This window comes from Enhydra lutris, unplaced genomic scaffold (assembly GCF_002288905.1).
Source record: "Enhydra lutris kenyoni isolate GAN:26980312 unplaced genomic scaffold, ASM228890v2 scaffoldscaffold93, whole genome shotgun sequence".
Lineage (NCBI taxonomy): Eukaryota > Metazoa > Chordata > Mammalia > Carnivora > Mustelidae > Enhydra > Enhydra lutris.
The window spans coordinates 3,546,552-3,566,895 of record NW_019154177.1 but is presented as its reverse complement, the minus strand read 5'-3'; the positions used below and the strand labels follow the sequence as shown (position 1 = coordinate 3,566,895).

The 20,344-nt window shown below is 44.5% G+C and overlaps 1 protein-coding gene across 5 annotated transcripts in view; it reads right to left on the bottom strand.

The window, feature by feature from the left end:
* Positions 1-20,344, bottom strand: part of LOC111138620 (capping protein regulator and myosin 1 linker 1) — a 300,609-nt gene that overhangs the window by 46,442 nt on the left and 233,823 nt on the right. For all 5 annotated transcript variants that reach the window (XM_022490645.1, XM_022490647.1, XM_022490648.1 and 2 more), the window contains exons 27-29: positions 16,463-16,638; positions 13,093-13,180; positions 10,734-10,883 (exon numbers count right to left, since the gene is read on the bottom strand). In XM_022490645.1, coding sequence (XP_022346353.1) covers positions 10,734-10,883; positions 13,093-13,180; positions 16,463-16,638 — 414 coding nt within the window. The remainder of the gene's footprint in view (positions 1-10,733; positions 10,884-13,092; positions 13,181-16,462; positions 16,639-20,344) is intronic.

Below are 20,344 nucleotides of genomic sequence, written 5' to 3'. Positions count from 1 at the left end.
TGTGTTATTCCAGCCCGCTCGTTCCCTCCACAGCAAGTCTCTACTTTCAGAAGATGTTTGGTTAAACCCCCAACTCCATCAGGCAAGACGGAAAGCCAGGAAACCAACTGAACATCGGGCAAGGAGCACGGCCTGATTCACCTGGAATGAATCCGGACTGGCCACCTATGTTCTCTGAACGGGCAGCTCACAGAGGCAGAGAGCCCCCTGTCCCAGGTCTCTCTGCTGCTCGTTCCCATCACCTACAACACAAGTTAGAATGCTCCCAGTCTACTGACAGGAAGAGTCAAACCGTGTAAGGAGAGAACGGCCTGCAGTCATGCAGACCCAGCCCACCAAGCTCCCAGTGTAAAACCCTTGTGCATGGGCTCTTTCTCACCCAGCCTTTGCTGCCAGTGACCCAGGCCAGCCTGAAGGCCAGGGATCAGCAGAGAGGGCATGGGCTTGGGAGCAGCGCCCAGCTCTGGCTGTCCCTTAACTAAAGATGAGCTCCAGGGCAGGTGTTTGAATACCTCTGACCTCTGGGAGTCTTGTCTGAAAAATGGGCTAAAGGCTCTCACACATGGCTGCTGCGACAAAGTCACACGGGGCCAGTGGGAGGGATGGGGCTCTCCTTTTTTCCTATCCAACTTGTTGAGAGTTGAGATCATGGAGGACATAACCTATAATCCCATTCTTCGAACCTCATAGTTTTAAAGATAACTTTTCCACACAAGGAATTATTTTCTAGAGTCCACAGAGAAATCTGTTACTGACACTGGATGGTATTCACTACACAGAAATCAGAAGGACCTAAGTCCTGTGCTCTTAAGGAGAAGAGAATCTCGTAGGGAAGCAGAACCAAGTTATAACCATAATGCAAAGCCAAGTCACTGAATAGGATTCACTGAGCAATTATCATGTACCGAGCACTGGGCACTAGACCATGGGAGATGTGGTCAACAGCACAAGCTGGGTCCCTAACCTCCAGGAGCTTAGAGTCCAGTGTGGGGAGGTGGGCAAAACATCCCTCCAGGAGTAAATAGGTTCATTTCCCGTGACGATCAGTGCTGAGAAGACAAAGGATGATAATATGGTGGCAGGACTGGAGGGATTCCTTGCCCAGGAGGGTCAAGGAAAACATTTGAGAAAGAGGTGGTTGGCTTGAGACCTGCAGGGTAGGAAGAAGTGAGCTTTGGGAAGATCTGGGTGGGTGGGGGGGTGTTCCAGTGGAACAGCCCGTGAGATGGGAGCCATGGCAAGCTCTGGAGAAAAGCAGTGAGCCACCATGGCTGGAGGGAAGTGAACAAAGGAGAGAGCAGAAAAAGGTAAAGACAGAGAGGCGGACCACAAGGAAAGCACATTTATTTCGTGTGCAATGGGAAACTGTTGGGTGGTCTGACATCTGGGACACGAGGAGGTTCCCAGGCTGCTGGGTAGGGGCTGACAGGATGCAGAAAAGCAGGAGCATGGGCTGCCGGTATGTGTCACCCAGGGTGACAAGGGTGAGGGACAGAGCGGGACAGGGCAGTCTGGGAAAGGGAGTGGCTAAGCCTGCTGGGCAAAGCTGGTGTCACAGGTGGGGACCGGGCGTGCCTGGGGGCGTCCGTGGCTCTGGTGTGGACACACTAAGTGTGAGATGTCTGCTGGACATCGAACTGAGACGTCAGGGGAGCAGTGGAAGACACAAGCACGGCTCAGGGTAAACTGGGGTAAATGTCGCAAATGTAGAAAGGACAGCGGCTACACAGCTGGGAAGGCAGTGATCACCACCGGGGAGTGCATCTATACTGCGGCTGCACGTGCTGACCACCCGCTCACACACGGCTGCTGAGCCCAGGCACACCCGCCATCCCAACGGGACAACTCAGCCAGGGCCTGGCGGGCACCCCCACTCAGCATGTCCACTACCGTCCGTTTCTGGCAAGACCTGCCATTCTCCCGGAGGCCTCGTCTGCACGGACTCCTTGCTCCTTAAACAATATATGCACAAGCTAGCCCTTCGTGAGTCTACAGGACTGGGGTGTGGCCTCCAGCCTCTTCGCCGTTCCCCCACCCTTCACCCCTGCCCACACCCTAATGCTACGACAGTTGCTGAATCTGCAACGTTCTCACCTTGCTCTGAACCTTCGTGTGCGCTGCTCTCAGCCACATTTACTTACTCATTCTCCTCCCAGCCAACTTCTCTTTCCAGTGCCTTCTCTCAATGTCCCAACAGTTACCGAGTGCCCACTATGTGCCAGGCGTAATGCTGAGAACCTTCCTCCAGGAAGCCTTCTTTGACCACGCCCCTCCCCCACGCTGGGCTGGGCAATGTACCTTCTAGAACAGCACTCACACACCACATCCAACACTTCATCGTATCTAAGGTGGTCCTTAATGAGATGCCATGACATAATGCAGATGCACACCTCAGGAAAAGCAACCGGACAGAGGTCCAAAACAGCAGGAGGAAAGGGTTAGAGTCTGTTTAGCTGAGACCTTCAAGGGCACCATGTCCTCCCCCTGCCCTGGATCTCTGCTCAGGCCTCACTGTGCCATGAGGAAGAGTAGGTCAGGGCAAGGAGCTGGGCGCACCTAGTGCTGGGGACAAGCTGAACCCCATCGGGGAAAGTGAGCTTCTGGTGACGACGGTTTCTCAGACGTCTTCGATGGTGACCAATCCTTTTTACTTAACTTTTTAGGTTTTACTTATTTATTTTTAGGACTTTCTGCAGCCAACATGAGGCACAAACTTCCAACCCCGAGATCAGGAGTTGCGTGTGTTTCTGATGGAGCTGGCCGGGTGCCCCCCACATTGTGACCCACCGTATGTATATGGAATGTATTTTCCATCACGACCTGACGCCCGCGTGCATGTACGTGTTGTTGAAACAAACATTTGGTGTAATCTGGTACTTTATATTCGTAATACTTTATGTTGCATTTCAGAGGAGTATTTTTTTTAAAGTCCTGGTCAAAACCATGACATTGACTTGATGAGCCACTTGGGGTTGTGACAGAGGGTTGAAAGACACATTCTTTTCTAATTCTAATTCAAGCCTTTCCGGATGACCTCATTTCGGTGGCAGACTCTCATCTCTCCACACCCAAGCAAATGCGTGTGCGGGCTTTACACCGATGCCAGTTCTGTGATGTCCAGAATGAGCTGTGCCATGTCTGCCCTTCAGCATGGCAAACTTGGTGGGGATATACTGGTTCCCTCACCTTCCATTTCCAGCAAGAAGCTGAGAATGTCGTTCACGATGGATGAACAATAAGCATTTACTGAATGGAGAAAGGGCCTGCCAGCCTGTATTTTTAGTTCAGGAAGTCTTCGATAGCTCAAAACTACCCGAGGCTTCAACGAGAAATACTCCTGCCTCCTCCCTGGGTGCCCCGGCCGGCAGCCATTTTGTTCCAGCTTTTTTCTCTCCCCTGTTCCTGGGTAGCCGCCTTGAAGGACGGCTCACCCTCTTCGTGAGACGAACAGACGACACACACACACACACTTGCTATCTAAAGGTACTGTTTTCTACGATTTGAATATTTAATTCAGAAATTAAAGAGGACATTTGGTCTTTGGTTTCCACTGGCAAGCAGTGATAATCTGGAGCTTTCTGACAGAAGAGAGAGGTTGTTGAAACAAATGTGTGTACTCTGCAAACATAAGTTTTCTAAGGGTTGCAAAGTGGGACTGATTTTAGAGAAATCACCTAATATTGGTTCTATTGCACTATCCCCAGGAGTACTAAATCTGTGATTGCTTGTAAGGGACTTAACTAGTTAGGACTTTATTAAAAAAAAACAAACACGTCCAGTTTAAGGGAAATATAAGTATACTCTGAGTCCTCAACACACACACACACACACACACACACACACACACACACACAGACACACACCCCTAAACAATGGAATGTTTTTGTTCATTTGTTTCATCAACGCACAGGCTATTAGGGTCATTCGCGTAATTTAACTCACGAGAGAAACCAAAATTATCTTTTATAATTATCATTACACGTCAGAATTGAGCTCAGAAGAATCATCACATCCTCTGCAAGTCAGATAACAGACTTGGATGCTGGTTTTGGAATGCCCTGACCCCACAACTAGTGCATGTTCTAAGTCATTTTATGGGGGGAGGGATTTAGTAAGTCCTCCCTGTGTTCCTCCTCAGGAGTTTGGTTCATACTGGGAGAAGTGCAGCCGTTCCCTCACAGGCCAGGAAAACGAACAGGGATGACTGTAGAAATGGGATGTCATAGGGATTTCCCATGGGGTCTCCTTTGTCCCTTGGGGGCTCCTGAGGGTGGTCACTGTTGTGTATTAGGCTTTCTAAAAAAGGTTTTGGAGGCAGATCTCTAGGGAGCTCCCTGGAATAAGGCCTCTGCGAATAGTACTGGTGTCAGTCAAAAATTAAAAGATTGAGGTAACTATCAGTTGTCAGGGAATGGTGACCTCTCTGGGGACTTGTGGGTGCCACTGGCATTTCCACAAAGGACTCCCACAGAAATCACTAGAAACTTCAAGGAACATACAACACCCATTCTAGCTGCACTATACAGACTGTACTATAGTTGTGAAAATTAATATTTGGAAATCAAGAGGTTTTCATAGGTTGCTTTGAAACCCCATGTTTCTTGTGCTCTCTTTCTCAAATAAATAAAATCTTTAAAAAAAGCTTAAAAATTATATATTAAAATGCAACGCTGAATTTGTTAAGGGAAAATAATTGTTATTTTGTCATTGAAATAAGGATTCATAAGATGTACTTGATAATAATTCAAGCCTTTTAAAATTCTTTTCCTGGGCAACAGCAGTAAGTAGATGAACGGCTTCTCTGCATGAATATCTTTTGATTTCAAATGAGAATGACACTCATTAAAATAATTGAAAGTATTACACACAATTAGTGAGCTAGTTATGCTACGAAGCAGACCCTGGCTCTTCACCCACTTGGCACATGATCCTAAACCCTGAGCTTCTGTGATTTTTTTTAAAGGTGATAAACTATATATAGCGATCAATTAAATACTGAGAAGTAACTCATCAGTAGAATGTGAACCGCATGCCCTGATACTCCAAAGGCCAATGACAAAGTGAAGTTGAAAGAGACAGCTGGGAATACTGATCTCCTAAGAGCACCTGCTCGCAGGGAAAGAACAGATGGTCTGCGGACAGTCAAGCAGCAAAGGAAATACGCGTCTCAGCGTGACACAGAAGGCATGGGTCCTGAGATTATAAGCATTGAGCAAGTTAATTAATCATTATCGGCAACAGAATAACACATGGAAAGGCAAGGAATGGTCCAGGTAAACCCGAAGTGGGTAGATTCATTTTGAACAACTGAGTGTGTCAGATTTTTGACACAGCGGTTTCCAGTCATGTGTCAAACCTGCAGGCTTACATTAGGGTTATTGGGCACACGTCCTTCACTTGTGTTCCTGGTTACATAGCAATTTAGTCTGGAATTAGTAAGCAGATAGGTTACACAAAGCAATGCAAGACTAATTAAATCTAACTGAAGCTTTAATTCTGGAAGTAAGAAATCCACCATATAGGACAGCCATATACTTGTTGAACACGTAGACTACAGTACCGAACTGCCTGCCTTTGTTCAAGGTCACTTGAACAAGTTACTTAGCTTTTCTATGCCTCAGTTTCCCCATTTGTTAGACACAAGAAATTATTGAGATCTATCATTCTAGGTGGTTGAAAGGACTGAATTGGTTCCTCTTTATACAGAGCTAAGAACAGTGCCTAGCACATTATGGGGACTACACCCAAGTGTTAAATAAACGAACAAGAGGACTTCTGAAGTCATCTGATTTTCTGTCTGGAGTGAACTGACATCAATCTCTGGGGCTAGGAGAGTGGACACAGGCTGGAAAAAGTCTGCAGCTTATTCTAATAGTTCTTGTTCTTTCTGCCCCCCCCCCATGACAGCCATCACTTCAACTAGATAACTTCTTTGCTTCTTTCTAGCTAAAAGAAAAAGAGATAATTATTTGACGGAAGACAGTTTTGTAACTCTGCCTTTTTATTTAAAGAAAACTGCCTTTTCCTTCAACAATTATGAAATTAAGGCTGATGAGAAGGTCTCGGGCATCAAACCACTCATCAGTCACCCTAACTTCAGCCCTCACTTAGACAGTAAGTTTAAGAAATAAGTCATGTAGGTTGTTGTTTCCGTTTCCAAAAAGGCAACCACTGAACTCAACCAATATAAATTTCTACCCCTCATTTATGGTGCTAAACCTTCCTTAGTGTGATTATAGTGTGGTTCCTTACAGAGACATAAGGACTGAAATGGGATTGACTTTTGGACCAGGGAGACATGGAAGAAACATGATGATAAGATTATCTAGGGGTAGGGAAAAAAAGAGCCACCCAGATTGCCTACTAAGTTTGTTAAAGAAATGTTCAAAAATAGATTTAGCAGATGTCATGAACATCACAGGCAAAAAAAATGCCAGGATCCTGAGTCTATAAGTAGAATCTCTAAGGAGAAGGTTGGAGGAGTCCAAGTTACTTTGGAATGCCCTAGGGAAAGTGTCACAGGCTCTGGGCTATCAACCAACATTTCAGGGAAGAGCAAAGTTACATCCCCACGCTTGCCAGGGCTCTGCTGTGTGTGGGGCACAAGTCCTCCCCAGCGGGGCTTCACGATTCCACATGGGAAAGCTTGTCTGCAGGCATGGATGCACTTGGCCTTCTGGGAATCTTCCACACAGCAGTTAACCTTGTGTCCTATCTTCCTGGATCACTTAAACCAGAAATGTTGCCAAGGAATAGGCACAGGCTCATTTAGAAAACCAAAACAAATTCAATGTCTCTTCCTTGGAAAGCTGTTCTTCATACCCTTTTAAAATGGTCCCACGTGAGGACCACAGCACGAATCTGGTGACAGACATCAATGAGAAACACAAATGATTTGCCACTCTGATCATGAAAGGTGGCGGCAGGGCGGGTAGTTTTAAAAGGTGAGACGAATCCTCTCTCCCTTTCAAATTCGCTCTGAATTTGTGCCATTGGCATAGGGTAAGAAGCCCAGAGCCCAGAAAATTGATTTTCTTTAGGCGACGGAGCCCTGCCTTCAGGGGAGCTGTCGCGGTGCGTAATGTGCTGTCTGCGGGTGGCTGAGGATGACGGCGGGCGGAGGGTATTGAGAACATCCTTGCAGCCCAAACGCACTCACACACACACTGTGGACGCACGGATATTTCTGCTCATTAAACTGACAGCAAACTCAGCTCGGCTTTCCACTACTTCACAAGTCATTAGCCTCATTCAAACAATGATTAAAGCATTCACTGGAACAGACCAAAGCAATTTTCATGACTTAAAAATTCTGCCCATGTATTTGGGTTTCTGTAGAGAGCTCTGTCCTGTGTTTCTCAGGTCACCCCCCTCAACGCCTTCCGCCCTGCTCCGTCCTATGATGCAAAAGGTGCTCATGTCAGGAGTGGCAGTTGGGGCCAGGAAAGGACCGCCCTTCTAACTTGGGCCACCGTCAGAGCATGGCTCTGAGAGACCTTGGTCTAGTCCTGCTTCCTCTGTGTCACAGCGACAGGGACATTCTTACAAAATGGAAGCCACTCCGGGCTGGGCATTCCTGAAGCGTGGTTTTGCCCTCTGGTCCTCCATTTTAAAATATAAGCCAAATGCATCTGCATTTAAAAAAGGCACAGACTTCTAGCTGTCTGATAAACAAGTCCGAGGGATATAATGTATGCCCCTGTAGGTAGAGTTAGTACCCAACTGCCTATTGGAGAGTTGCCAAGAGGAGATCATAAAAGTTACCACCAGGAACAAAAAAATCTGTAACTATGTGTACAGATGTTAACTTACTGTGGTCATCCTTTTACAATATATACATATATCAAATCATTATGTCATACACCTCAAAGTAAAACAATGTTGGGATGTCTGGCAGGCTCCATCAATAGAGCCTGAAACTCCTGATCTCAGAGGTTGTGAGTTTGAGACCCACATTGGGTGTAGAGTTTACTTTAAAAACAAATAAGGGGAGCCTGGGTGGCTCAGTCGGTTAAGCGTCGGACTCCTGATTTTGTCTCAGGGTCCTGGGATGGAACCCTGTGATCCGCACTGGGCGGGGAGCCTGCTTAAGATTCTCTTTCTCTCTGCCCCTTCCCCCGCTCATGTGTACTCTCTTCCTAATAAAGAATCTTTAAGAAAATAAAAATTAAAAATAGAACTTAAGAGTATTATATGTTGATTGCATCTTAATAAAAAATAAATTTAGGGGTGCCTGGGTGGCTCAGTGGGTTGAGCCTGTGCCTTCTGCTCAGGTCATGATCTCAGGGTCCTGGGATCGAGCCCCGCATTGGGCTCTCTGCTCAGCGGGGAGCCTGCTTCCTCCTCTCTCTCTGCCTGCCTCTCTCCCTACTTGTGATCTCTGTCTGTCCAATAAATAAAATCTTTAATAAATAAATAAATAAAAATAAATAAATTTAAAGAAATTATTCCACTCCTCTCACTCCACCCACTTTAAGAACAACCACCTCTTTCTTTCACATGACAAAACCAAAGAAAATCAAACAAAAACAAAGTTGACACAATGAAACACCATCCTTACAGTAGCTAAGTCAGTCTTTCTTAGCCAACACACTCTCATCCTAAACCACACAACTTACACAAATGCAACAAAATACATCCTACTAGCTCACGTTTTCTTTATTCCTTCCCAGCTCTGAATAATTCTGGCAGGAAATGTGACATACAGAGTTAATTTTGAATTTTTAATTCATATTTATTTTCTACAACATACTTATTTTCTTTTAGGGTTAGCCTAAGACCTTCCAGGAATTAGTCACCCTATGTTAACTTTCATTGCCTCAAGATGCAAACAAGGTAAAAAAAAAAAAAAAAATACTAAAGCTACATTTTATAATATACTAGACAAGTTAGTAAAAAACTTGAGAATTCCCAGATATAGACCAAATACACTTGTAAGTTTACAGAGTTACATAGCAAATTATTTGTCATCTTTTGCTATACTAGAATGGTCTTTGAAATCTAGGAATGTATTTTTAGCTTTCTTTCTTTCTTTTTTTTTTTTTTAAAAGATTTTATTTATTTATTTGACAGAGATCACAGGTAGGCAGAGAGAGGAAGGGAAGCAGGCTCCCTGCTGAGCAGAGAGCCCGATGCGGGGCTTGATCCCAGGACCCCGGGATCAAGACCTGAGCCGAAGGCAGAGGCTTTAACCCACTGAGCCACCCAGGCGCCCCTGTATTTTTGGCTTTTTTTGTAAGCTTCCTTGTATATATATGATAGGGTTTCATCTGGAGGGTTCTCAATTATTTTATTCACAGACTTTAACAGATAACAATGGCTTATAAATACGGAACTACTCAAAGCATGATCTTTTCTTCTGGACTAGAAAAATAATAGCAGGCACATCAAGTCCTTGGTTTTGAAAGTTGAAAATAAGTATCATTCCTGACAATGGCTGAATCTAAAAATTACTAGAATTATTAGCTGATGTAGAAACATTTGGGCAAAAAAGTAGCTGAGATACCATCTCAGTGGCACTCTCTCAGGTTATGAGGAATTCCTAAAAACATGAATTATTTTAGTGAAACATAAAAATATTGAGAGGCACATACATCTGTTCTTATGATAAAGTAAGAAGTAACTATACTAGTAATATAAATTCTAAAATAATGAAATAGGAACTTAAGTAATATTATCCTCAGAGGGAAAACAAACAAACAAACAAACAAACAAACAAACAAACATATCAACACGCTGAACACTCCAGGTACATGGCCAGATGGATAGGCGACGTGAAATCCAGAAAGTGACTTAGGAATCAAGGCCTACTGCTGGGTGAGCCCTTGATGTACATTCCATCCTCTAAAGCATAGGAAGCCAAGGGAACTAACCGGAAATGCAAATTTAAGGCAATACCCCAAAACTGGGTAAATTAAAAACAGAAAAAAGCACCAGAGGGGAGAAAAATGATAGGACCAAGACAGAAACTGTCGTCCTACATATTTCGTGTGTGTGGGGAAAGTCCTCCCCACCTTTTTAATGGGTTAATTGAAAATATTTTGTCACAAATGACCTTCAGAAGTTAAATAATCCATTTCTCCTAATGAACTTAGGAATTTTTTCCCACTGCAGCCACAGGCACAGATCCAGGTTTTATGCTCACTGAAACTTCCAGAACTTTTTGTTGGGAAGGGGGTATGGGGGCACTTTTTAAGAAACAACAAAAAAATCCCCCAAAAAAACGAGCAAAGGAAAAAGAGAGAGAGACAAACCAAGGAAGACAAACTAAGCCCGACCAACCGATTTTCTTCACTCTAGAGAACACACTGATGGTCACCGGGGGTGGGGGGGGGGGGGGACAGGGGACATGGACAGGGATGAAGGAAGACGCCTGTCGTGCTGAGTGCTGGGTGATGGAGGGAAGTGGTGAATCACTGTATTGTACACCCGAAACTAATATTACACTGTATGTTAATTACACTGGAATACAGAATAGAATAAGATGAAATAAAATAAAGTGAAGTTTTACGAACTTATAAATCCAAAATAAGGTACAAGCCTTTAGCGGGGACCTGATGCTTCAGCTTCATTAACTGTCTCTGTAAGCAACATGTTTCTGAAAGAAGGCTCTCTGGCGGAGAGTTCTGTTTGGGTCTGGTTTGTAATAGTGAGAGCTTTAAAAAAGAACAACAAAAAACAGTAGCAAAGCCCAGTGGCGATGGAGTGATGGCGTCACCGAGGACGCATCTTACCATACAAGTATCCAGATCTTCCAAACGCTCCATCTCCGTGAGCTCCTCCTCCGTAACCACGGAGCGCTTTGCCGGCTTCTCCTCGGCCAGCTCGAGCTCTAAGGTCTCTGGCTGAGCGAGGGTCTTGCCGCGTCTGCTGAAATGGTCGGCCTGGGAGCGTGGAGGAGAGCCAGCACCAGAGGCAAGGGAAGAGCGTGTTAGCCGAGCTCTGGGAGACCCTTCCACAAGGCGGTGCAGCGAGGGACTCTACCTGCCTGCGGCCAACGACAACGCTTAATGCATTCACCCTAAAATGACTTACCTCTTCGCACCTTTGGAGGGTAGATTGTCTTAGGCCAGAAATTAAAAAACCTCCTTTAGTAAATGACAAGAACACTTGGTCTAGAAGAAAATAAGGAGTGTTCTTTTTTATCAATTTTATTTCACAGTTCCTCTGAAATAACTTCTTTCTCCATCTAGTGCATTAGAAGTATCTAATTAGGGGAAGTAAAATGATTCCAACCTTTCCTATTTTTAAAGGGCTGAAAGGAAGGAAATCGCTAACAAAATTGCAATTGTGGCCAGCTTTCATTGTTTTCAGGTAGTGAATATTGTATGTGATAGGATTTATTAATTCCCACTGTTAGGCTTTAGGTAAACCTAAAAACATTAACGGTAAGAGGTAGAATAAACGGGGCTGACATTAATAAACTCGAGTGGCGGGCTGATTCATCACCAGGAACTTTGATTTAATTCTTCGGAAACGACGAGAACCAGCTCACAATACTGTGAACCTCTGGCTACGCTTCTACACTTAAACTGGGGAATATATTAACGTCATTGGAATGTCTTTGAAAACAAAACTTCATTTTTTAGATCCTATCCTCTCACACAGCAGTTAACCTCTCTTCTTACAATCCAAATCAGAATATTAAAGTTCAATACATAAGTGCACCCACACAATTCTTTTTTAAATTGTCAAAAAAATTTTTTTAAAAGTATACTTTTTGAGTAAATTCTTCAAAGAAAGACAAATGCAAAAAAAAAGTGAACAATGTGGCGCTCGTGGGCAGACATGCTGATTCAATATCAAGGGGGAATCTGAGGGAACCCTGAAGCTGTGGGTTATTGAGCAAGTTCCCATAAAGGATGCTCCATTGATTTTGTTTCTGCTTATTTAAAAAAAGGAAAAGTCTGACTTGGGAGCTAACACAGCTCTTTCCTGTGCCGTAAATGAGAAACTAGTGCTTCTTAAAAGATGAACCAGTTTTTAATATCTCCGGTTTGCCATACACCAACATATTGGTAAAATACAATAAACATGAAACTTTGGAGAAATAACATGTGTTTGTGTTTGTGGTCATCTCCGACTGCTCTAGAAACTTCTCCGTGTTTCCTCTTCGTTGCTGACCTGACCTTATTGGGGACAGGTGCCCGGTGGTGAGTCGGCCAGCTCTAACTCCTCCCAGGCAGGAGACGCCTGTCCTACACCTTTTCGGTTTTAGAGGACGGCCTACGTATTTTTCTGAAATAGTCATGTTGTCTGCCTCACGGAGAAGTGGTTACGTTTTTCTCATTGTGGGGTTTGCTGGCGTCACCAACAACTCAATGCCATAAACCCCGGCCATCTCCAGCCTGCACAGTTAACTTGAAATCTTTCTCCGGGGAAAATGTCAAGACTTGCTTGAGAGATCCGTACCCACATCGCACTGTTAAAATGTTTGCGACATAAGACAGAAGGAGTAATGAAACCTCCATCGGTGCCTCAGGGGACTTCCTGAAGTTGAAAACACATGACATTTCTGATATATTTTATATATGCAGTGATACTGGAAGTCTTCTACCTTGATAAAACCAGTCTCTAGACAAAAGAAATTTCTTTCTTTACCTCAGTTATATCCAAGAGGCCTGGCTGGGCATGCAGCCACCCATCCCTAGAATGTGTCCACTTGACCCTGGCCTTTCTTTGGACTCCACATATCTCCTTCCCCTCACCCCATGTTTTCAGGAATAGTCCATTCTCGGATGTGAGTCGGAGAGCAACAAAATATGCATACAAAAGTTAAATGACCTAAAATATCTTAATTTTAGATCTCAGCCTCAGTAATATTTCTTAGCAAAACTTTGATCTGCGTTATAAACGCACGACAAAATTTCTCAATACCATCACTTTTCCTTGCCCTTCCATTCCCTCTGGAGAGATTCTAACATGTTCTAGAATCGTCTGGAAGCAATGTCAGAGAGGAAAAGTAGGATCATGGCCCAGAAAGCTGCAGAGGAGTAAGATGTGGGAAAGAAGCTGCCTCCCCAACCCGGAGGCTGTCCGGCGTCACAGCGGACCCCAGCCGGAAGTCCCACTCCGCATGGGCACAGCACTCACCAGTTTGTGATGGCAGCGTGACAGCGCATCCAGGATCTCGTCCACAATCCGATCGGACAGGAAGGAGGCCACTGTCAGCTTCACCTCACTATGTGAAAGGCAAAAGGACGCAGTAGCATTTTAATTTGTGCAAAGGAAAAACATCACCCACCCCTGATGCTATGTCGAGAAGGTCAACTGTGATTGCGCTTCTGTCTTTGAAAACGGAATATCAAACATTTGCACAGGGCTAAGGATTTCCAAAGATGAGCCTTAAACGCCACCATAAACACACGTAATAGACCTGCTTGGCCAATGTCAACCTGTCTCTGCCATCTCAGAACTCAAGATGTAGGGGCATAAATGAGAACCATCTGGATAAAGAAAAACTGAATGGGAACCAGATGTACCGCGTGGGGAGGAACGATTCCTCCATTGACATAAAGGAAAACAAACCTGGGCTGGAGAAAATAAGAAAGTCTAGTCTGATTGTTAAACTTGGGTTATTACTTTAATACGTATGTCCCCTACCTTAAAAAAAAATACAAAGCTTTTTACCAATCCGGTGGTACCACACTGAGCTGCTTCTGCCATACTCCCCGTCTTACTTCAACTGTTAACAAATTCACCGCTCTCTTGCCTTTTATGAACAGGTTACCAAACGTGCACCTTCAGTGTCCCCCGTCTGACCTTAAGAAGGCATGCACTCAACACAAAGTAACCCACTAGTTAGTTTTGGGGTTTTCACTAATAAACAAGCCACGAGGGTCTCCGTCAGAAAGCTGGTACTTCAGTCTGCATTTTAGAGATCTGGTATTCCCAAGAATTCAAATTCCACCTGTTGTCTTTAGTCTGAATAATGCTACCGAAACGCACGTACGCATAAACGGACACGAACACATGACACAGCTGAAGGTGAGTGTTCTGGAGAGAGACAGACCCATGCTCCCACATCGCCTCGTGAGTTCAGTCTGCTTTTGAAGTCAAGAATTATTCAAGTTTTTAGAGCAGGGAAAAGAGTAATCAAAATAAAATTATTTAGCCCTAAAGCTAAGGTTGAAAGTCTGTTTGTGGAACAGGGAAAAACCTTTCTAACCTGAAGGCAGTAATTTGCATTGAGAATTTTTTCTGCCAAGGCAGATTTCGGACGGTGGGGGAAAAACGGAGGCACTAAGTCTTTGATGTCTACATTAGAAATTTTCCTAGGCTAAAGAAAAAACAACATTTCTTTCATTCCTGTCTCTGAAACAAGGTCTTGGGAGCTATTGGGCTTATCTAATACTTTACTTTATTATTTCCCAGAGGTGTCTGCTGGTAAGAGTCACCTGGGTCTTATTTTTTTTTTTTTAATTTTATTAACTTATTTGAGAGAGAGAGAAAGAATGTGAGAGAGAGCAAGCGAGCATGAGAACAAGAAGCATCAGAGGGAGAAGCCGCATCCCCGCTGAGCAGGGAGGCCAATGCGGGACTCATTCCCACATCTCCAGGATCATGACCCAAGCCAAAGGCAGTGACCCAACCAATGGAGCCACCCAGGCCCCTCACCTGGGTCTTATTAAAAATACAGATTACTGGGTCCCACCGAAAACCTAGGGCAGGAGGGGTGGTTTAGGAGAGGAGGGGGACTGGGAATCTAATTTTGACTGGTACTTCCTCTCATTTTTTTAGGCATGTTTGGGAATTTTCTTCCCCATAAAACTATAGAACCAGTCATTTATTTCTCTTTCTCTCCCCCCTTCCATCTGAGTTGGGGAGGGGTGGCTTATCTGTTTCAAACTGTAGCACGAAGAAAGATCCTTTAAAATGCACTAAAAAAAAAAAAAAAAGTTTCAGGATTGTTCTATCATTTTGTTACTGGATAATGTGCTTCCTTATTGAACTCCCAAACTGCAGACTCTGAGAGGAAATGATTCCACTGAACCTGCGTGGGCACAGCTGTGTCTGGACGTATACACAGGTGAGGGCATTTGTATTTTCATTCCACATGAGTACCGCATTATAAAAAGCTGAGCAAGGAGTCCATGAACATAGAAGTGATTCACTGACACAAGGAGTTCTAACCTGCTGGTCACTTTCCAGAATGAGCCCATCTTCAAAAGAAGGGACCGTATCTGACAGAATTTGGGACTCCAGTAAAGGCGTCAGAGTGTCATCTATTGGTAATTCAATCCAGTAGGACAGAAGGATGGTGGCCAATGAATTTTTTTCCTTCCTTAATACTTCAGGGGCTTCAATAAAAATCCTAACTACGGGTTGCAGAAATACTAAGCATACCTAGTCTGGGCTCGAGTCAATAAAATCATTGGTCTATGGGGTCCTGTAAATCTTCGAAAAGGCCTTTCATTGCTCAAGTCTTACTGTTCAGTTGAGTTGACCCTAGAGTTTTTTAATTTTAGAAACCCCAACACACACACGGGACAGCTGCACCCTAGACCCAAGACTGTCCCGTCGCTGCAGAATTCCTCAGTCCTCGCAGTTCCACAATCTACTTTCCATAGCTAGGTTGTAGTCATTGTTGGCTTATTTTAAATCTCATTTTCCTCACAGGTTCTCATTCGGCTACACATTATTCATTCTGTGTTAACGCAACTCCCAATTCTTCAGAGAAGAGCTGGGATTTGTTTTGTTTTGTTGTTATTTTTTGCTACACTAAAGTATTCCTACGGAGATTCAGAAACGGTTAAGAGAGGACACTTAAAAATATTTCTAAATTTAGTTTCTAGCCCTCTGACTCCCCAGTGGAGAAACACTGAGAATTCGTGGAGCATCATTCAGACCACGAACCCCCTGCCCCGCCCCACAGAGTTTCTAGGTGGAAATCGAGGACAGTTTGTTTGGTGATCACAGCTTCTCAATATTCGTGTCTTGGTGTATATTCCAAACTTTACCAGGCACAAATCTAGGTCAACACACCAGAGCAGCATCAGCACGTACCCAGTATCCAAACCCACCAAAGAACACAGTGGGCACGTTCGGCCAGGTCCAAGTGGGCCTCCTCGCCTATCTCCAGACTGTGCATTTTCTCCGAACAGCACAGTAGCAGAAAGCAAACTTCAAGTTAGTAATTTTTAAAGGTGGAAGATAAGCTTCAGGAGGAGAAGAAAGGGATTACAAACAGGTACACCCCTCCCCCACCATTAAAAATCAAACACTTAAAAAGAGCAGAGAGCCGTAGGCTCCTGAGTAAGGCAGGCATATCTGTGGTCATCTTGTTTTGGAAACGTATAAACCTGGGCGTTCACGCACAGCTCCATTTATACACAATTACTGCCCCTGCGACATGCCGGACACACCGTACCTGGTGAGAGCCGACAGTAACCAGTGTCCCCGGCTGCCTCCACCGTGCTCCCAGCAGCCGCAGAGCCTCGGTTTCTTATCGTCATAAACCTACCTAATTTTGTTGAGGATATCGATCCCAGACTGCTCCAACAGGACATTTTTCACAAAGGTCCGTGGAATGGAAATCTTTTCGGTGCTGGCGTGAATCAAGTCTTGTCGAATGTGGGCTTTCTTCATCACGTTGGGACAAAGGTCCTCGGCAGCGTCGACCATGGACTCCAGCAACACCTGTAACACAATGCAGTGGAGGGGGGAGGTGGCGTCAGAGCACGGGGCTGGGGGAGAGGGGACGTCAGAGCATGGGAGTAGGGCAGAAAGCTGAGCGCTGGTTATACCAGACCCTGAGCCCTCCCAGAACAGGGACACAGAGTCTCGGAGCATGACCAAGGATTCTGAGCTGCTCCTGGGGGACCTGCGCTGGCTGGCTGATCGCTGGATTTATCACTTCAAATCACCGGAAGCCCCAGGTTAGCTTTGGGATGGCATCTGAAGGGTCACCGTGTGACGGCTGCTTGTAACACCAAAGTGCTCGGAAGAAGACGAAAGAAGACCTGTATCAAGCCTTTATACACCAACTTACCGGTAGCACCGCACTGTTCTCTCTGCTGCTAGAAAAGGAAGTGCCAGATACCCCTGGAACATATATCAAGCTTGAACTCTTGCATGATTTTGCAAATCACAGAAACCCCAAATCGAAGCCTTCAACAGCTCTGTCAAAACATAGGTGGTGAAAAACCCACGGATGTATGCTTTTAAAAGAAAAGCTTTAATGTTCAGTAAAGTTAAAATTGTTACAAGACACAGCATGAATGACAAGACAAAAACATTTAGCGGGCACTTGACGGAGAACAATCAAAACTCTGAAGTTTGCAAAATGTTTCTGCACCTTTTATCCTTCTGACACCTGCAAAGATGGGGGGGTGCTTTTCACATGATCACCATTTTGAAGCTGAAGAATGTGAGCGGGGGAAGTCAAACCATTTGCGGGAGTTGGAGGACATGGCTGGGAGCGTGGAAAAGGGCACTAAACGCACCAGCGTGAGACCGAGATCTGAGTCCTCACGGAGGGCCACTGGGCTGTTGCTGAGTTCCCCATTTTAATTTCCTCCTGTATAAAATGGCAAATAAAATAGTTCTTGCCTCCTGAGATTACTGACTATAAAATGACATTACACACTTGAAGTGTTCAGCGTGGTGCCCAGCACGTGATAAAAATTCAGCCCGTCACAGGTCATATTAGGAATGTTTCCAAGGATGCTACTTTCAACAGTAAGATCTCAGTGTAGGGAAGCCAGCTTGATCCCATCGCTAGTCCAGGAGAACAAGGACAAATGAAGCCTGTTACGGGCAGACTGGTCCTGTGCTCCGTCAGCTCACGTATTCACATACAGGCCCCCACCCACTAGTAACACCCCTCATTCTGCTGTGGGATGAGCAGTAAAGCAGCAGGATGTGTATAAAGATCTTCTGGAAAACCGGGGAGGAGGGGGAGGAGGCAGCTACCTGAGAAGTTTCCAAAAGCAATTAATCTTTTTACAGTGGCTCTGGCCCTATTATAACACTAATTACTGATCTCACAATCATTTCAAGAAAGCTGCACGCCATGCAAATAAGTCGGTTTAAAACAAATTATTTTACTCTTTGGCATGCGAATAAATAGACTCTGGTCAAGACTGTGTGGCATCCAGTACTCTGATCAGAAAAACCTCGGGAACCAGCATGCTATTGGGATTCTGTTAAGTTCATCCATATGTTTGTGACTTTCGGGCTCCTTCTGCATGACAGCAAATTCAGCTAGAATGAATCTCACACCTAGAAGGGAGGCCTGGCTTCCAGTGTAGACCCTGACATGAAATTTCTGTGGAATGTTATCTCAGAATAACTTTGCAGATCTCTGCATTCTCGCTACAAATTCATTTCTCAGGCCTCTTTCTGCTCTACAAATTGATAACTGCATGACTTCAACACTATACAAAGGAATTTCATCCTGCCCTTGGCACTCAATTCAACAGAGGCTTTGGACTGAGTCCCTACCACCCCCTGTAGCCCACCACTGACCAACACGAGAATACTATATTATCCCACCGAAGAATACCATCCATGGTAGCCTTTGACCCATATAATAACCTTCTAAGTGAAGGCTGGTTTTCATAAACCCATTTTATAGCTAAGGAAATCGGGTCTTGGAGAAGAGTAGCGACTTCTTGAGCTCACTTAGCTGGTTAACGAAACAGGTGAGATGGGGTCTTGGATCTTCTGTTGGCTACTCCAGGGACCCTCTTCTAGTGCCCCTGCCCATTGTTCCAAGGAGCCTCCCTTTCCTCTCTATTTATAACTTACAATTTTCATCCCTGTTCCCTTGGGTCAATGGTACCCAAGGCTTCCATAGTAGACATTCTGGTCATGGGGTTGGTAGAAAGGGGAGAAAAAATTACAGTGGAGCCTCTGACCATTTCTTGGTGTCCAGCACCCAGCTCAGACTCTAGAACAGAAGCTCCTTCCAAGTATCATGGCTTCCGCACACCAAACCATGTTCTCCAACACCCATCCTTCCCATGGTTTCAAATAACTACCTACATTCCAATGATTCTCAATCAAATGTTTATGTACAACCACCTACATAATCCAGAACATACATATACATACATACAATGCAGTCTAAGCGTTTCAGCTGCATTTTCTACCATGAATAGGTCAGTTGCAACACACTTCATCCTCCCCTTACCCTCCACTAAACAGTAACTACAACAGCAAAATCCACCACGTTCACAAAGTTTTTATTGTGATGGTACCAGATGAGATCAGAAATTTTAGAGTCTTCAACCCTGTCCACCATATCTACCTCAAAAACATGTTAAATTTACTCCTACATGCTCCCTCAAAAGCAGAAGTAGGTCAGAAGATTATTCATTAGCACAGAATAGAAATCTCGAAATATCCGGTAACTGCTCAACTTGCTAGTTTCATTTCTTGTCCTATTTCTGTATTCCCCTTCTAGCTATTCCCATTCATTACAGTTGAAGTTTCCCACATGATGGCCCAGGCTCCATCCCCAGGCTTTGCACCTGGCCTAGGATCCTTCTTTCCCCCTCTGTAGCCAGAATAAATGGTCTGTCCTCCTCCACACTCAGCTCAGCTCAAGCATTACCTGTTGAACAGACTTTCTTGCTCTTCTCCCCTTAAGCCCTCTACACCCCAAGCTTTGATGACACTCCTTGGTAACCATATAGCATCTAGTGGAGACTTCAGAAATTAAATGTGTCATAAAACGGTCAAGAATGTAGCACCTTGTAACCACTTGGGGGTGTGAAAGAACCCCTCTGAGAATCTGATGAACACTCATCCAGAAAAATTAGTATAAAACTTAGCATGTAATTTTAGAAGTTCATCAAGAGCTAAAGACTCCAGATTGCAGGTATACAACTTATATCTGATGGCCATTGTGAAATCCTACCCTATATTGCCAGGACCTAGCACACTTTTTTTTTTTTTTTTTAAAGATTTATTTATTTATTTATTTGCAGACAGAGATCACAAGTAGGCAGAGAGGCAGGCAGAGAGAGGAGGAAGCAGGCTCCCCACAGAGCAGAGAGCCTGATGTGGGGCTCAATCCCAGGATACTGAGATCATGACCTGAGCCGAAGGCAGAGGCTTTAACCCACTGAGCCACCCAGGTGCTCCCTTAGCACACTTCTTGAACAGTCTCTAAAAAACAAAAAATTTTACAAGCCCAGGGACTCACTAAATGTGGGTACTAAACAGTCCATCTTTTCTCTACTAATCTTTCTGTTGTGTTGGTTTGTCTACTTTTGATTACTGTCCTAATTATGATACGTCTTATATATGCTAGGGTAAGACTGTCAACCATCTTGTTTTTTTTCGTAAGTGTCTGAGCTCTTTTTGAGCACTGCTTTCCCATATATTCAGAATCAGC